This window comes from Sus scrofa, chromosome 9 (genome assembly GCF_000003025.6).
Source record: "Sus scrofa isolate TJ Tabasco breed Duroc chromosome 9, Sscrofa11.1, whole genome shotgun sequence".
NCBI classification, from domain to species: Eukaryota; Metazoa; Chordata; class Mammalia; order Artiodactyla; family Suidae; genus Sus; species Sus scrofa.
The window spans coordinates 127210146-127227928 of record NC_010451.4 but is presented as its reverse complement, the minus strand read 5'-3'; the positions used below and the strand labels follow the sequence as shown (position 1 = coordinate 127227928).

The window sequence follows — 17783 nt, the reverse complement described above, 5'->3', positions numbered from 1 at the left end:
ATCCTAACTTTAATTTCATTTTTTAGGTGGTGCATTTTAACTAATCTTATTGTGATCATCTTGCAGTATTTATCAAATCATTACACTGCATACCTTAGACATAGTTTTATGTCAATTACATCTCATTAAAACTGGGGAAATTTTTCAATTTTTTTTGGAGTTAGCTTTAGCTGAGCACACAACAGGTAGGTAATATATATTCACAACTGAATTTATAACTTATGAGAGAATCTTTTCACAGTATAACTGTAATAAAATTGGAAAAGGCAAGCATTTCAACTTAGTTCTAAGTCAGACTTCCATTTCAATGTAAACATTAGGCCAAAACCTAATACTCAGAACACTAGCAATACCCAAAGGTTTGCTGAAAATCAAAAAGATGGATCCAAGTTTTCCTTATAGTGCTCAATTCTATACTGAACATAGTAGATGCCAATTAAATATCTCTTGGAAGAATCAATGCTCCTATTCTTACCCCTAAATAGTATAAGTTTCATGATTAATTAAATTTACTCAATGCTTGACCAGTAATTAGAATGCAGTTAATCTCTTCATGAATACAACCTTAATTAACTATATAAACAAGAAGAGACCTATAGGCTTAGCCTCCGAATAAGTTACGCTGCTTTTAAATAAACAAGTAATTCAATAGAACGTATACTATAGGAAGGTAAGCATTTCAGGAAACACGAAAAGAGATTTAGAAATTTCTACTATTCTGTTCTCCACATTTATGTCCATTTTCATGAAAATACTCCCTACTGGTAAATGTATGACAAAATTGGCAGTATATTTTTTATCTAAAGATATTTTATAAGTCAAATCATTATGCTGTCCATTCTTAACATATACAATTTTTTATATCAGGTATATGTCAATAAACTGGAAAAGAAATAAAATATCCAAAACATGCAAATAGATATTTTGAATCAATTATCATAGATACAATGTAATAAAGAAACTAAAGACAGATCAAAGTATACCCCACATACCTTGAATTGAAAGAATGTAAGTTTTCTGTGCTTTCCCCTCCATATTTGAAGCAATACATGTATAATTTCCACTATCTGAATGCTGAGACCGAGCAATTTGGAGTTTGCTACCTCCAGACAAAATATGAACTTCAAGGGAGTCAGAATTTTCTAGATGTAGGAACAAAGCAAAACAAAGCATGAAAAACTTTTATCTTAACATCTTTACCATTCACAAAATGTCTTATGTCATCTGATAAAGGTATTTCTTAAACACTCTCCTTCTGTACTTTTATTTTAAATGAGAGCCTTTTTAGGAAAAGAGAAAAATCTCTGTAAAGTAAAGAATCATTTTATGAGTCTATTCTGCCAGTTTATATGACAGTACATTAGGCTTTCTGAACTCAACACAGCTATGAGTGTAATACTGAAAATGTGATAGTTTATTAATCTAGCGAATTAAGAGAGAGAGAAAATAAAAAAATGCACATCAAAGTTCCCGTTGTCATGGCACAGCGGAAACGAATCTGACTAGGAACCATGAGGTTGCAGGTTTGACCCCTGGCCTCGATCAGTGAGTTAAGGATCCAGCGTTGCCGTGAGCTGTGGTGTAGGACGCAGATGCGGCTCAGATCCCGCATTGCTGTGGCTGTGGTGTAGGCCGGCGGCTACAGCTCCGATGAGACCCCTAGCCTGGGACCCTCCATATGCCAAGGGTGTGGCCCTAGAAAGACCAAAAAGAAAAAAAAAAAAAAATTGTGCATCCACCTTACCTATGGGTTTGTGATTCTTTAACCATGATATCGTGGGAGGGGGGATTCCAGTGGCGTCACATGTTAAAGTCACAGGATTGCTGACTGTCTCCACAATGACTTCTTTTTCAGGCCCTTCAATACTGGGTAGCACTGTAAAAAGACAGAAGAGAATCATGCGTCCTCATTAAGCTAATTCAGGACACTTTCTTTCATTTGTATATCTGGGGGAAAAAGACTTGTATTAGAGGCAGATGCTCACCATATACATTGAGGTGGAAATTTTTATCATCCCGTCCTGCTACATTTATAGCTCTACATACATACTGGCCTGTGTCAGATACCTAAAAGAAAAAGATACTATTGTATGTGCTCCATTAAGTTATAGATGACCAATCACACTGTTCAAGTGTAGATTAAATCCTCAGTCATCTTTATGCTGAAATGCCCCAGTCCTAATTGCCTTCTACAATCCTGCTTTTTTTTATGAAAAATGAGAATAACAGCTTTGATGATGCTATTTTTTAATGAAAATATTTTTTCACTGTAGTAAGGGAAGAGGCAACTTCCAGTTCTCCCTTCCATAATCCCAAGGAGGCATGATGCACAAACAAGAATAAAAGATGCACCTCGGCTTTCCTGATGTGCAGCATCTGTCCATCTGCCAAAATCTCCAGGTGAGTCGACTCTGTTAACCTCCGCCCATTCTTATACCAGGTGACGACTGGAGGTGGGACAGCATTTGACTCACATTCCAATGACACTGAGGTCCCCTCTCTTACAGTAACTACAGAAAGAGATTCGCTGCCATGATCTTTAATGCTTGGGGGCACTGAAGGGAGAAAATAAGAACAGGGTTGTTGTTGTTGTTTTATTAAGAGGCTCCGATAGAAAATACCTAGCGCCGGTTTAAAAAATGAAGAAAAAATCTTAGGAGGAGAGTGAAAACAAACCGTAGACAGTCAGGGAAATTTTTTTCTTGCTTTCACCAGCTTGGTTGATAGCTATACAGGTATATTCACCACCATCAGATACCTTGGCCCGGATAATTTGTAAAGTTCGACCACCTGTGGGCGAATATAAGGCAAATTGAAGAGTGGGGGTACAGAGGTTGTGGTAATGACTATCTTTTCGATAAGATAAATGGAAAAAAACATATCCTTCCCCTTAGAAGAGAAGCATTTCATATATAAAATGAGAGAATTTAATCAGATCCCTTTGATGCTTCTTTCATTAACTGCTCTACTTCCTTGTAAAAGAAGAAAATAAAATTTCCTCTCCAGCAAACACATATGGACAGTAGAACTGTTTGATATAGAGTCTAGTGAACAAGCAGCAACTGCATTATAGTCAAAACATGTTGAAAAGCATTTTCTGGATTTAAATCTCCCACAGTGCCATAGTGGCTCTCCATCTATCGGTCTATTTATCCTCAAGAAGCTTTAGGATTGATTCAAAGCAACCACTAAACTTATTCAATGAATGCACTATTTACTAGTCTATCACTCCCAAGGGATTACTAAGCAGTTCTGCTCCTAAATTTCATTATGTCTTAATATAGCCCTTGTTACTCTGCAGTCCCACTAAGTTCATCCAAATCCATACAATTTTATCCTAATGGCCCCAGAGGGCTAAAGAGAATCACATATAATGTTAACAAATAAATACAGTCAGACCAAAGTTTGGAAAATGACTCAGTTAAAATGCCATTTGTATGAAAAATAAAGGAAACTGAGAAAGTGTTTCCCACTTGAAAATAATATTAAGCTCCTTACCAGGCACAATGAGAGCATTTGTGTTTAACTCGATAGGCTGTTCATTCTTAAGCCAGCTGAGATCAGGAGGTGGAAAACCAGAGACCTCACAGGTCAAAGAGATGAAATTGTTCACCACAACAGTGAGATTTTCAGGGTTAGGACCAAGCACACTTGGAGGAACTATAACAGCAAATATATTAAAAGTGAAATCTGATATTATCAGTAATACATACTCCAATTTATTCATATAAGCCCAACTATTGTACTCTGCTAAAACACTGACTTAATAATACTATTATTTAGCTATCTTTCTTTTTAGAATTCCCTAATGGCTTCATCAAACTAATATCCATCAGTTTTGATTTTCTCAACTGAAAGAGAACACTAGAATTTTCAGAGACAGAATCATGAGGCATTTTATTTGTAAAATGTCCTTGGCAGTTCCCAAGACGGTTTTGTCAATGTACAAAGGCCTAATAGTGATTTTTTGTTAGATACATTTGAAAATTCTTGTTTTTAACATTACATCTTTAAAGTTTTCATTTTCCTGCTTTCAGGTACCTCATTTCAAGAAGGTACCTATTATTGCTGTAATAGGGTATACATTTTATTTTACGGTATCTATCTATTGATAAACTATACAGTTATTTTGACAATGTAAATCGACTTTTAAGATGAGCAGAACATTTAAGAAATGAACAATTTCATGGCTTATTGTTCAAAAACAACAACAACAAAAAAACAATTCCAAAAGCAAAAGCAGTACAGATAAAAAGTGAAGACTAATAATGCCCTAACAATTATGCATATTAAAACATATGCATATGGAACAATAGATGTCTTTCAAGAACACATGCATGTCGAAGGGTCACCTCTTGCACATGTGAATGGTTTCCTATGTAGGGGGAGGGAAATAGGAGCAGGGAATGAACATAAAGAGGAATGAATACATGAAGGAATGGATTAGTAAAGGCAGCAATGGATCTTGCTTAGGCCAGTGAAGAGAGTTAAGACAAGAAGCATACAATTAATGTCACCCTCTATTATTATACTCTCTATATGATTCTATCATGCTCTTTCTAGTACACTAATGCACGCTCTTATAGGAAGACTGAGGTCTTAAAATAGCATCAAAAACAAAAGCGGGGCAACAGAAGGAAGGGTGCAATAGCAGTAACGGATGCAGCTGATACTCTCAATTTGATGGTGATGCAAAGTGGTTTCTGGGATACGCCTTCTCTTTTCTCTGTCAAACAGAGGTAAGGGCATTTGCTGAGGGAAAGTGAGAGTGAACGTGAAACTGTTATTGATTGAATGTTTGTGCCCCCCCCCCCAAATTTATGTGAGGAAGCCCTAACTCCCAGTGCGGTTGTCTTTAAAGATGGGGCCCAAAAGGAAGCAGTAAAAGTTAAGAGAATTAGGTCCTGAGCCCACAAAAATTTTGTCTTCATGAAAAGAGACACCTGAGAGCTTCCTTGTTTTTCTGTCCATGTGTGTGCTTAGCGGGAAGGTCTTGTGAGGACAAAGGGGCCATCTGCAAGCCAGAAAGCGCCTTCGTCAGAAAATGAACTCTTCCAGAACCTTGATCTTGGACTTTCTAGCCTCCAGAGTGGTGCAAAAATAAATTTCTGTTATTTAGACCACAAAGTCTCTGGCATTTTGATATGGCTGCCTGAGCCTCCCAAGACAGGGGCCATCTGACATTTGACGAGCAGGGATGAGGCATGAGAGGCACTCTGGAGTAGAAACATATAGAGGAGCCCCAAGCAGTGTAAGGGCTCCTTTCAAGGAGGTACCGATAAATTTATAATGCCATCAATACTCTTGATGCCAAGAGTTCCTCCGGCCACGGTTGGCTATCAAGGCACAGGTATGGTGCAGATGTGGCATTTAGTGAGAGCTAATACAGAAAAGCAGCTAAGCTTAAACCCTCTGGAATTAGACCACCAGAGTTAAAATCCTGGTTCTGCACTTGCCAGCTGTGTAACCTGGGGTATTACTTCAGCGAACCTGTTTTTCCCTCTGTCTCTCCAAGGGGCATAAAATAGCACCAACGATCTGTGGTTATTGAGATAATTATATAAAAGAACATATATAAAACACGTGGCACAGCCCCGGGTGGGTATCAAGCAGTCAGCATGTGTTTTTACATGCAGCGTTGAGTAGGGGTGCTGAGAAGATAAAGACACACAGAGGTGGAAAAAACTGGGAGGTCAACAGACTGAAGGTTAGAGTCCAAAAGAAGCAAGCATTGATGAAGGGGGAGGGAACAAATGGTAGGGTTTTAAGCAAAAATAATTTAGATGGTTTCTTCTCCAAATGAATTTTCCAATATGTGGGTATGGATTCCCGACTGCAGACAGGAGCTCAAGACACCATTTACAGGTAAGAGGAAAGCTTCTCCTGAGGCCCAGTTCTTTTGTTTTTGGATTTTTTTGGCTGTACCCACAGCATGCGGAACAGGGATTAAACCCACGCCACAGTAGTGACCTGAACCACAGCAGTGACAACACCAGATCCTTATCTGCTGCACCACCAGGGAACTCCCTTGAATTCCATCCAATTCTTAATAGCAAATACTAGTGGTGTCTTCGGCTCTCAAGATACACAAGGCTCCCTCTTCCAGTGTTTCTGCTGTGCGTTAGAAGAGGAAACATTATGAAGGAAATATAATAGAGGAATATCAAGTATTTATTTAGCAACTGAGACTTTAGGTTGAGGAAGATCAAGATCTGTAAGCAATGACCATTTTCCTACGGAATTTATTGCAAAGTGATGGGATAAAGGTAAGGATACAGATATATGAAGACAATGAGGTAGCACATGTAACTGCTAAAACTGGGGTATTTACAAGATGCTTTTGATCACATAAAGGAGGATAAATTAATCTTGCCTTGGGGAATCAGGAAAAAATAATTGACATTTTTATTTTTCAACTTTTATTCTACTGTAATTTACAGAGTAGAATAAGTACTTGCACCATGATTATATTTAAGTCATTCTTCCTGAGAATTCACAGCACACTTTTTTCTGTTTTGGTCAGATTTACACATTAAAGAAAAAAAAAAAAACAAACTTGCTAAGAACGGAGAATACAAAGTTAAAAGTGTTTTAAATATTTGTTACACAAACAAATATTTAGACATCAATACTCCCTACATATCACACCAAAAAAGAATATCCATTATGCTCAATAAGTCTTTTGAAGAAATTTTTCATGAAATGTCAAATTTCAGCTATTTTCAAAATGAGCAAGAATTGTGTATATGAATCACACATGGAAAGAAAATCTCATAATAATTGTTCACCATTTCCAATTTAATATTGTGGAAGCAGCTGTGCATCATGAAACTAAAATGATTTATGGTAGACATTCAGCTGCTTTTTTAACAAAATAAAATTAGTATTTATGGAGTGTCTAGCCTTTATCAAGGACTTAAAATCTGAATTAGGTGTAGTGATGGTTTTTAGGATTTAATTTCACAACAGGATTTTTTTCTTCTTCAGGGACGATATTAGGTACTGAAGGGTGTAACTCAACATGAATGCTACAAGTGAGGACAGAACCTATTTCCAATCAGGCCTACGGGGTAAATTTTTATTAGAAGAGCTATATTTGGTTCTAACTTGGTTTAGACTTGTAGTCTTTTAAATTTTGATTTTTTTTTCTTTTCTTTTTAGAGCTGTACCCGCAGCATATGGAAGTTCCCAGGCCGCGGGTTGAGTTGGAGCTACAGCTGCCGGCCTACACCACAGCCACCGCAATGCAGGTTCTGAGTTGCATCTGTGACCTACACCACAGCTAAGGCAACGCCTGGATCCTCAACCCACTGAACGAGGTGGATTGAACCTGCCACTGCATGGTTACTTGGATTTGTTTCCACTGCACCACAATGGGAACTCTGATTTTTTTTTTTTTAAATGTTTAAATATGTCAGAGTAACTATTTTCTCGTGATGGACTGCAATAATATAAAAACAGACCTCTAAAAGATTTGTACTTTATAAATCCTACAAGCTGTGGTAGGAAGAAAGAAGGGGACAGACCGAATGAATGCAGGCTGCAGGCTCTACCCATTGTTCAAGTTCAAAAAAAAAAAAAAAAGCCTACATAATCTAAAACAGAATTTTCCTGCTTTTTGCAGCATACTCTAACAGATGTTTGTGAAACTGAACTCTTACCATGAACATTGAGGTTAAAATATTTTTTGGCACTTCCAGCTGTGTTCTCGGCAATACACACATACCTGCCGATATCTGTGATTTGAATGTTGAGAATCTAAGGAAAAATTGCAGAGATTTCAATGAAATTTTTTATAAAGCATTTGTCAATTTTTGAGAATAAACAATACATATTCTTTCTACTTAATACCAGATGAGCATAAGAAAAAATTGAATGTAATCGTGCTCATGCTGTTTTTATTAGGCCAATCAAATATTTATAAAGATTTCTAATCAGAAAAGGCAATTTTATACATACTTGCATGTTGACTTCAAAAAGAATCATTCTCCCACTTCCTGTCTACAGCCCTGGCAATGTGACTCTGAAGTTCCTCCCATCAGGAACTGGAGAAAAGATGCGGAATTTATGTTGGCCTTATGACTGGCTTTGGTCAATAAACTGTGATGGATGTGACAGTGTTCCATTTCAAACCTAGGCCTTGTGCATGTCTCCTTACTCATTGGGACCTCTGCCACCACTGTGTGAGGCAACCAGGACCAGCCTGCTGGAGGGTGAGAGATCACGTGGGAAAAGCCAGTGTAGTTATTGCAACTGAGACCCTAGATACTTGCAAGAGCCCAGCCAAGATGAGCAGAGCCACTTTTTCAATCCACAGCAGGCAGACACTTGAGTACACCTTGCTGAGACCAGGAGAATCACCCAGCCAACCACAAGCCTTGTGAGCTAAATAAATGCTTCTCGTTTGCTGTTGTTTGGAGTGGCTTGTTTTATGTAGCAAGACTTAGTTAATACAGCAGATATATATATGCTTTTATGATGCAGAAATTTCTATCCATCTATATATCTTTTGGCCCTAGTCAGAGAAATGTTTAAGTATTTTACTAAAGGTTGCATGAGCATCAAACAGAAATAATCACGAGGTTTAGAAGAAACTTTGAGAAGTTAAGATTATTTACAGTGAACCTCATTGTTTGTTTGTTTGTTTTTAATAAAGAACTCCATATGTCCTGTGTTAGATACACTGAGGGTTAGATTCTGGGGCCTATAGACTATCATTAAGATGTTCGAGAAATGATTTCTTAAGTTGTATCCTAACAAAAGAGTTGGCGTTCTGTCTACAAGTGCCAATCTTCTCATTAGGAACTTAGAAAGAAAAATATACACATGCCCATTAGTGAACAACAACTCAGGATATTTATGTGGTTCCCAATATTATTTACTATCAATTCTTTGCCCACTGAGGATAAATTTTAATCTGTAGGGAAACTTATACTATCTAGAATTTTATCATCAGAAATACTTAAATGGAAAGAACTGTGATAATTTGCTTATAATGTGATTTTTATCACAGAAGCCATACTGTAGTTAAGTTTAGAGGTGTGTGTACTAGTTATACAGATACTTTCTGGAAGAATTCACACAAAACTGTTAATAGTGGTCACCTCTGATAGTGAGACAGAATGAAGAAGAACTTTATCTTATGTCCTTTTTATGATTAGTTATTTTCACAACTATTTATAAACCAACACAACCTATTATTATTTTTTTATGACTGCACCTGCGGTATATGGAAGTTCCCAGGCTAGGGACTGAATCTGAGCCACAGCTACAGCAATGCCAGATCTTTTAACCCACTGCCATGGGCCAGGGAACAAACCCATACCTCCACAGAGAGCTGAACCACTGCAGTTGGGTTCTTAACCCACCGTGCCACAGCAGGAACTCCGAAACAAATTATTTTTAAAAGTAAAAAAGACAATTATTATAAAATACAAAGTCAAATAGCGATTTTTAAATTAGATTTTCTTTTCTTTTTACATTTACCTGCAGAATTCTCCTATTAGACAGAAATGTGTGATACTCATCTTCTAGCAAGGGCTGCCCGTCTTTTTGCCAGGAATTCCTTGGTGTGGGGCTGCCACTGGAGAAACACTCCATCAGTGCACTCTTGTTCACCAGCACTGTGACCTCTTCAGGGACATCAGTATTTGCTCCCTTGATAACTGGTGGCACTAACAAGTGATTGCAACAGAGAGAGAACGACAGGAAACAAAGTCTTTGCTAAATTATTTTAGTTTTCTGACAATTTTAAAAGGTTTCGGATAAGAGAGGAGCAAAAGCTGAAGAACCCATGACCCTGAAGTAACATTTTATACTAAGAAACTAGAGTGGTGATAAAAACCGCATGAATTTGGGTTTATTCTCCTCCCTCTCTTCGCCTCTCCTGGGCTAAGCCCTCTCACAGTTTCATTGCCATTTAGGTTAATCCCAATTCTTCCTCCATATATCTTGTCTGATTTCTCCCTCAGCCCCTTCCATGACAGCCTCTGGGTTTGCAAGTATACATGCAAATAGCACCTGTACAAACTGATAGCTGCATCTGCTTGGTCATCTAGACAAGCCAGGCAGATCTTTACAGATTTGCCTCACGTGCAAGGGAATTTTCTGGGCTACTCAAAGTGTGTTACCTCAGCCTCGGGAACAGTGATATGACAGCAAGCATTACCTGGGAGCTTAGCTAGAAATGCAAATTTGGGGGTCCAACCCAGGCTTCCTCCATGGGCCTCCTTGGGAGGGTCAAGAAATCTGTGTTTTAACAAACCATCCAGGTGATCCTTATGTACACCAGAGATCCAGTCATGCTCTGGATCTTTCTATATACATATATTCTCATTTAAAATAATACTGCAGAATCAACCCAGGGTCATATCCACCTGATGTTAGACTAGCCAGTTATGAAAAATCACATATTACCCATAATTTTTTTGGGCCACACACACAGCATGGGGAAGTTCCCAGGCCAAGGCTTGAACCCATACCACAGCAGTAACTCAAGACACTGCACCACAAGAGACAATGCCAGATCCTTAACCCACTGTCTCATGAGAAAACACCCATTACCTGTAACACTTTAAAAAAATGGAAATGTTAAACTAGGAATGCATGTGTCGGCTCCTTTTGTTAATGTAAAAATTCATTATCGAAGTGAATAATCACTTTGTTCTGTTTTGAAAACAGTTATTTTGTTTCGGTCTCTTAAAAAGTACCACATCTTTGTCAATCAGTAAAGATTACATGTTTAATGCAGATACCACCCTGCAGTACTTGGGTCTCTCAAAAACTAGACTGAAAGTCTATAAAGAAATAATCAAGGCTACAAGACCCACAGTAATATTTTAAAATTTGTATAGAAACACAAAAGACCCCGAAGAGCCAAAGCAATATTGAAAAAGAAAAATAGAAATGGAGGAGTTCCCGTCGTGGCGCAGTGGTTAACGAATCCGACTAGGAACCACAAGGTCGTGGGTTCGGTCCCTGCCCTTGCTCAGTGGGTTAACAATCCGGCGTTGCCGTGAGCTGTGGTGTAGGTTGCAGACGCGGCTCGGATCCCGCGTTGCTGTGGCTCTGGCGTAGGCCGGTGGCTACAGCTCCGATTCAACCCCTGGCCTGGGAACCTCCATATGCCGCGGAAGTGGCCCAAGAGATAGCAACAACAACAACAACAACAAAAGACAAAAGACAAAAGACAAAAAGACAAAAAACAAAAAACAAAACAAAACAAAAAAGAAATGGAGAAAAAGGCTCCCTGACTTCAGTCTATACCAGAAAGCTAGAGTCATCAAAATAATACGGCACTGGCACAGAAACAGAAATATAGATTAGTGGAACACCATAGAAAGCCCAGAAATAAACCCAAGCCCCTAGGGTCAACTAATCTATGACAAAGGAGGCAAGAACATACAGTGGAGGCAGGGAGTCTCTTCGATAAGTGGTGCTGAGAAAACTGGGCAGCTTAATGTAAAAGAATGAAATGAGAACACTTTTTAACACCGTACAAAAAAATAAACCCAAAATGGATTAAGAACCCAAACCTAAGGCCAGACACTATAAAACTCCTAAAAGAAAACATAGGCAGAACACTCGCTGACATAAATCACAGCAGTATCTTCAATCCACCTCCTCGAATGATGAAAATACAAACAACAAAAAAACCAATGGGACCTAATTAAACTCAAATGCTTTTGCACAGTGAAGGAAAGCATTAACAAAACAAAAAGACAACCCACAGAATGGGAAAAAATATTTGCAAATGAAGTGACTGACAAGGGATTAATCTCCAAAATATATCATAGGGCTTTATATCAAAAAAAACAAAAACCCAATAAAAAATGGGCAGAAGATCTAAACAGACATTTCTCCAAAGACAGACAGATGGCCAAAAGGCACATGAAAAGACTCAACATTACTAATTATTAGCGAAATGCAAATCAAAATTACAATGAGGTATCACTTCACACCAGTCAGAATGGCCATCATCAAAAAGTCCACAAGCGGAGGACACCAGGCCAGGGATCAAACTCCTGCCACAACAGTGACCTGAGCCACAGCAGTGACAACGCTGGATCATTAACCTGCTAGGCCACCAGGGAACTCTCTATTTCTTGAATTGGGTAGGAGTTCTACAACTACTTGCTTTATGATAAAATATTACCCTGTACATGTGCAGTTTTTGTGCATGTAATATTCCACAGTTTTTATAATGCTCAATTAACAGTAACGACAATAATTCACAAATTTTTCTGGGCAGACGTCTGCGGCTTATGTATGAGTAATGCCTGCAGCAAGTATTAGCCAGATACCTAACATACACTCCCAAAACTAAATTCACTGTGGAATTGACTTTAAATTCTTTTTTTCACATGTTCTGATAGTTGTCAGAACCCAGTGCAATCAACTAAACCAGGATAGGAACCTCTGTGTTTTCACTAGTCATCATTCATTGCCACCAATTCATTCATTAAACACAATAATATTAAGCATCTTCTATGGTTCAGGTGTTGGGTAAGATGCTGAGTTTTTAGCGGTAAGCAAGTCAGCTATGCCCACTGTCCTCATGGAGCTCTCCCAGTGCAGTGCTGGGTGATGGGGTTGGGGAGGAGGAAGTAAGGGAGACACAAGAGAGAATAAACAAAGTTAACGTTGAAGAAATTGTGTGGTGGGAACAAACAAGTGTATTGCTTCTTTGTCAAGAAGAAGCTGGATGGGGCTATTAAGAGGAAAAGATCATATGAGAAGCTGTCTCTCTGGAAGACACCTCTTTGAATTCCTTAACAGAGAAGTTAAACAGCAAGCAGACCAACAAGATTCTAGATTAAGATCCCTCATTTTAGAGATCCTGCTATAGAACACAGGGAACTACATCCAGTCACTTGTGATGGAACATGATGGAGGATAATGTGAGAAAAAGAATTTATATATGACTGTCACTTCGCTGTATAGCAGAAATTGGCAGAACATTGTAAATCAACTATAATAGAAAAACTAAGAATCTTAAAAAAAAAATCCCTCATTTTAGAAAATTGAATCCCCATCCTCAGATTTAACCCTTTTTAGAAGCCCACTCCATGACCACGCTATTAAAACATGTCAAATGAAAGAAAAAAGAGTCTACAAACAATAAATGCTTAAGAGGGTGTGGAGAAAAGGGAACTCTCTTGCACTGTTAGTGGGAATGTAAATTGGTGCAACCACTTTGGAGGACAGGATGGAGGGTCCTTAAAAAACAGAATATATAGGACTACCATATGATCCAGCAATCCCACTCCTGGGCATGTATCCCGAGAAAACCGTAATTCAAAAAGATACATGAACCCCAATGTTCATTGAAGCACTATTTACAATAGTCAAGACATGGAAGCAACCTAAACGTCCATTGACAGAGGAGTGGATAAAGAAGATGCAGTACATACATACAATGGAATATTACTCAGCCACAAAAAGAATGAAATAATGCCATTTGTAGCCACATGGATGGACCTAGAAATTATCATACTAAGTGAAGTCAGACAGGGAAAGACAAATATCATATGATACCATTTATATGTGGAATCTAGTAAAAATGACATAAAATAACATTTATAAAACAGAAAAAAAAACAGATTTCAAAACAAATCTTTCAGTTACCATAGATGAAGTCGTTGGGGGAGGGAAGAATTGGGAGGGTGGAAAAAACATATACGCGATACTGTAGAAAATAGATGATTAACAAGAACCTGTACAGCACAGGAAAATCTACTGAATAATTTGTAATAATCTATATGGGAAAAAAGGGAGTTCCCGTTGTGGCTCAGCAGAAGTGAATCTGACTAGCATCTGTGAGGATGCACGTTCACTCCCTGGCCTTGCTCAGTGGGTTAAGGATCCATCCTTGCTGTGAGCTGTGGTGTAGGTCACAGACCAGGCTCAGATCCTGCATAGCTGTGGCTGTGGTGTAGGCTGGCAGCTATAGCTCCAATTGAACTCCTAGCCTGGGAACCTCCATATGCTGTGGGTGCGGCCCTAAAAAGACAAAATAAATAAATATATGGGAAAAAAGAGTGGATATAGTTATATGTAAGACTGATTTATTTTGCTGTACACTTGAAACTAATACAACATTGCAAGTCAACTATACACCAATAAAATTAAATTTTAAAAATTCCAATGCTGTTTGAAGGCATACCTTCACATTTTGAAATTATATAATTTTTGCTGTACTTTTAACATAATACATATTGTTTAAACTGCATATTAGTAAATAATAAACTTGAATTTCAGATTAAGTGAAGTTATCACCCCCCCCACACACACACTGTTAAAACTAATCAAATGAAATGCTAGGACGTAAAGATTCTATATTTTCCTGAACTTCTACTTGGAGCTGAGTCCTTAGGAGCTACCAGGTGAGGCACTACAGGTCCAAGGTAGGGCCTCCACCAAAGCTCTTTGCTCTGACCTGCCCTCCAGCTGGGTTACAACACCCAGCCTCAAACGCTGTGAAATGTCCCTAATTGGGACAGACTTTGTGGGCCATTTATCTTGCTCTGTTCCTGCCTCTCAAAACTCATCTCCAACATGCTTTCTAATCTCCTTCTAAATAAAAATAACAGGTGGAAGTTATAAAGGTCTCTCCTTAATTACCTAATCCCTAAATTCCATTTTTTTAAGTAAATAATGTTTTTATCGCTCATTACATTTTTGTGGTAGGCAGGAAAAATTTTTAGTTTCTAATGTATAAAAGATTTTTAGTATTGTACTAAAATGTTTTAAACATTACAAATAAAAAGAATAGATTATTGCAGAATGGTAATGCTGAAAATGGGAATTCTTTTGTCTTTTACCAGAGAATTCTCGTGGTGAAAGGCCAGGATATAAAAGCCAGGTGGAATGCCAGCTTTTTGGAGAATAATCCAGACTTACATATTGGAATTAATGATATTAACATTAAAAAATACAATTATAGGCAGTTTGATGTACTCTCCTAAATTCCATTTCCTTAGTGTTTTTAGTAGAAACTGACAGAGACCATTCATGGTGCCTTGACCCATCTTGGTATGAAAAAACATATTGCTGGTTTAAATTTACCTTTTGTTTCTTTTTTTATTTTATTTTACTTTTTTTATTACTCAAAAGAATTTATCACATCTGTAGTTGTATAATGATCATAACAATCTGATTTCACAGGATTTCCATCCCACAGCCCAGGCACATCCCCCCACCCCTCAAACTGTCTCCTCTGGAGACCATAAGTTTTTCAATGTCTGTAAGTCAGCATCTGTTCTGCAAAGAAGTTCCGTCTGTCCTTTTTTCACATTCCACATGTCAGTGAGAGCATTTGATGTTGGTGTCTCATTGTATGGCTGACTTCACTCAGCATGATAGTTTCTAGGTCCATCCATGCTGCTAAAAATGCTGGTATTTCTAAATTCCACTTTGATTTACCCAAACGCCAGTTCTTTCCCAACTCTACTCTCTTGCTACTCTATCAGATCCTCCCACCCTGTCCTAAATGCTTTCAAAATTTAGGTGAAATTAAGCCAGGTGGGCTGGGATACCCCACTACTCTTGATGATGTTCGCACTGATTTTAACTGTCTTCTCTCTTATCCTTTTCCTTATCACTTCCTTGTAGACCAAAATCCACGCTAATGACCCATCTCGCCCTAGTTTCACCTCCACCCACTTCGTTCAGCTGTAGACAGTCATACCTTAGACACTCACCATCAACACCTCTGCCCCCAGCAAGTTTATAAGCTCTCTGAACAAGGCCTGGTGTCTACTGTGCTCACAGCTGTATCCTCAGTGACTAGACCCGTGAGCAAGCCTACCTCTTCAAAATGTCTCAAGAGTACTATATATTTTTACTTTTCTCTCTGATTATTTGCTCAATACGTATCCTTTGGTTCTGTGGCTCTGCATCACATCATACTACATATAAGTTGATCTCGAGTTTTGCCAATGATTTCTTAGTTTCAAAGCCAAATGGCCTTTCTCTCCACCCCTGACCCTTATTTTTAGTTTGCTAAACTTATTTTAGCATGCTATACTCAACCAACTTCTTTTTTTTTTTCTTTTTACAGTTGCATGTGGCATAGGGAAGTTCCCAGGCCAGGGGTCGAATTGCAGCTGCAGCCGAGGCCTATGCCACAGCCACAGAAACATTGGATCCAAGAAGCATCTGTGAGTTATACTGCAGCTTGCAGCAATGCCGCTGGATCCTTAACCCACTGAGCAAGGCCAGAGATTGAACCTGCATCCTCATGGACACTATGCCGGTTTCCTAATCTGCTGAGCCACAATGGAAACTTCCTAAACCCATTTATTGATAACCTTTCTATGCCTTGGATTCTGCAACATGGTAGTTACTGCTTTTCGTTAGCTCCTCAGATTGTCTCTCCCCCAACTCTTTCTTTTTCCTGTAACCTATTTGTAAATGATCCTACACTGATCCTCCTCTGATCTTCTCCTGTTTGATCTGTAACACTTTCCATTGGAAACCTCATTTCTTTGAATATTGCCTATTTGTGGATAACTCTCAAATCTATATTCTTAGGTCATTTCTCTCTCTTGGGTTGTAGTTCCATATTTACAACGTCTTATTGAACATTTTCCCAAGCATACTGGCACCATGCTAATTCACCATGTATTAAAAAAAACCTGACTTCCTTGTTCCCAAGTCATGTTGTTTTCCTTCATCTATTTTTATTAGTCTTGCTATGATTTCCTTTATCACCCAGGATCACAATCTCAGTGCCCTCTTATACTCTGAGGTGGGGGCCTAATGCTTCATATCACTTAATCACTTCCTCTATAAAATCTTTGATACCAACTGCTTCCTATACATTCCCACTGCCCCTTCTCTAGCTCAGCTCCTTCTGATGGAAGCATCTATTTGTTCCTGCTTCTAGTAGCATCATCTCTTTTCCCTTAAAGGTACAATGCTTCTTCCACTCTCAGCCCCTGCATTCATATGGAGATAACTGTGATCCAAGAGTGGGCATGGGAACTAGGCTGCATCAGTCAGGCCTCCTGGCCTCTGTAATTGGTTCACAGGTGGTATGTGACTCACACTTAGCCAAATAAAACCATGAAAATCCAATTCTAGGACTTCAGTTGCAAATACTGGGAAATAAAAGCTTTTGCTTGGCTGTGAAACTAGGAAGATGTAAAATCAGAGTTTCCAGGAGCCAACTTACTATACAAAGGGATCCCCCTGAGAGTGATGCTAACAAAGAAACCAAGAGGAAGAGAAGGGTAAAGTTTGATGGAACTCTTGAGAGCCTGAGAAGTCAGATATGACTGCAGCCAGTTCTACCCTGGGACTTCTCAGGTTCGTGAATCATTCTCTTTTGAATTATTGTGCGTTATTTGAATGAATAATTCTCTTTTCTTTTTGGTTTAAGCCAGTTTGCTAATTGATACTTCAGGAGTCCTAACTAATGTGCTCTCAATTCGACTAAAACAATTAACTCCCAGGAAGAACCATTGGTTTCTGATTATCTTTATGTCTCTAAAATGCTTAGCGCAGCATCTTGCCAACACTAGTTCCTCAAAAACTTTTTGAATGAAAGCATGCATAAGAAACAAACAAACAAACAAAAAAAAACCAAGCCGAAAGACTCACAGAGCACACGGACGTCGTACTGGAGGGAATCTTCTCCAGCCTCATTCACAGCCACACACACGTATCTCCCAGCATCTTCTACTCTTGCCCGTGGAATCTGCAACACTCGCCCTCCTGGAAATACATCCCAATACATATGTTTACTTCTCTAAATCTTAGAGCAAAAGCGGTCATAACCA

General features: G+C 38.6%; 1 protein-coding gene across 3 annotated transcripts in view; it reads right to left on the bottom strand.

Moving 5' to 3' along the window:
• The window catches only part of HMCN1 (hemicentin 1), a 492489-nt gene that overhangs the window by 114768 nt on the left and 359938 nt on the right, over positions 1-17783 (bottom strand). For all 3 annotated transcript variants that reach the window (XM_021102638.1, XM_021102639.1, XM_021102640.1), the window contains 9 exons: positions 17605-17718; positions 9487-9674; positions 7662-7758; positions 3499-3660; positions 2677-2790; positions 2353-2555; positions 1986-2067; positions 1745-1876; positions 993-1142 (listed from right to left, as the gene is read on the bottom strand). In XM_021102638.1, the coding sequence (XP_020958297.1) occupies positions 993-1142; positions 1745-1876; positions 1986-2067; positions 2353-2555; positions 2677-2790; positions 3499-3660; positions 7662-7758; positions 9487-9674; positions 17605-17718 (1242 nt within the window). The remainder of the gene's footprint in view (positions 1-992; positions 1143-1744; positions 1877-1985; positions 2068-2352; positions 2556-2676; positions 2791-3498; positions 3661-7661; positions 7759-9486; positions 9675-17604; positions 17719-17783) is intronic.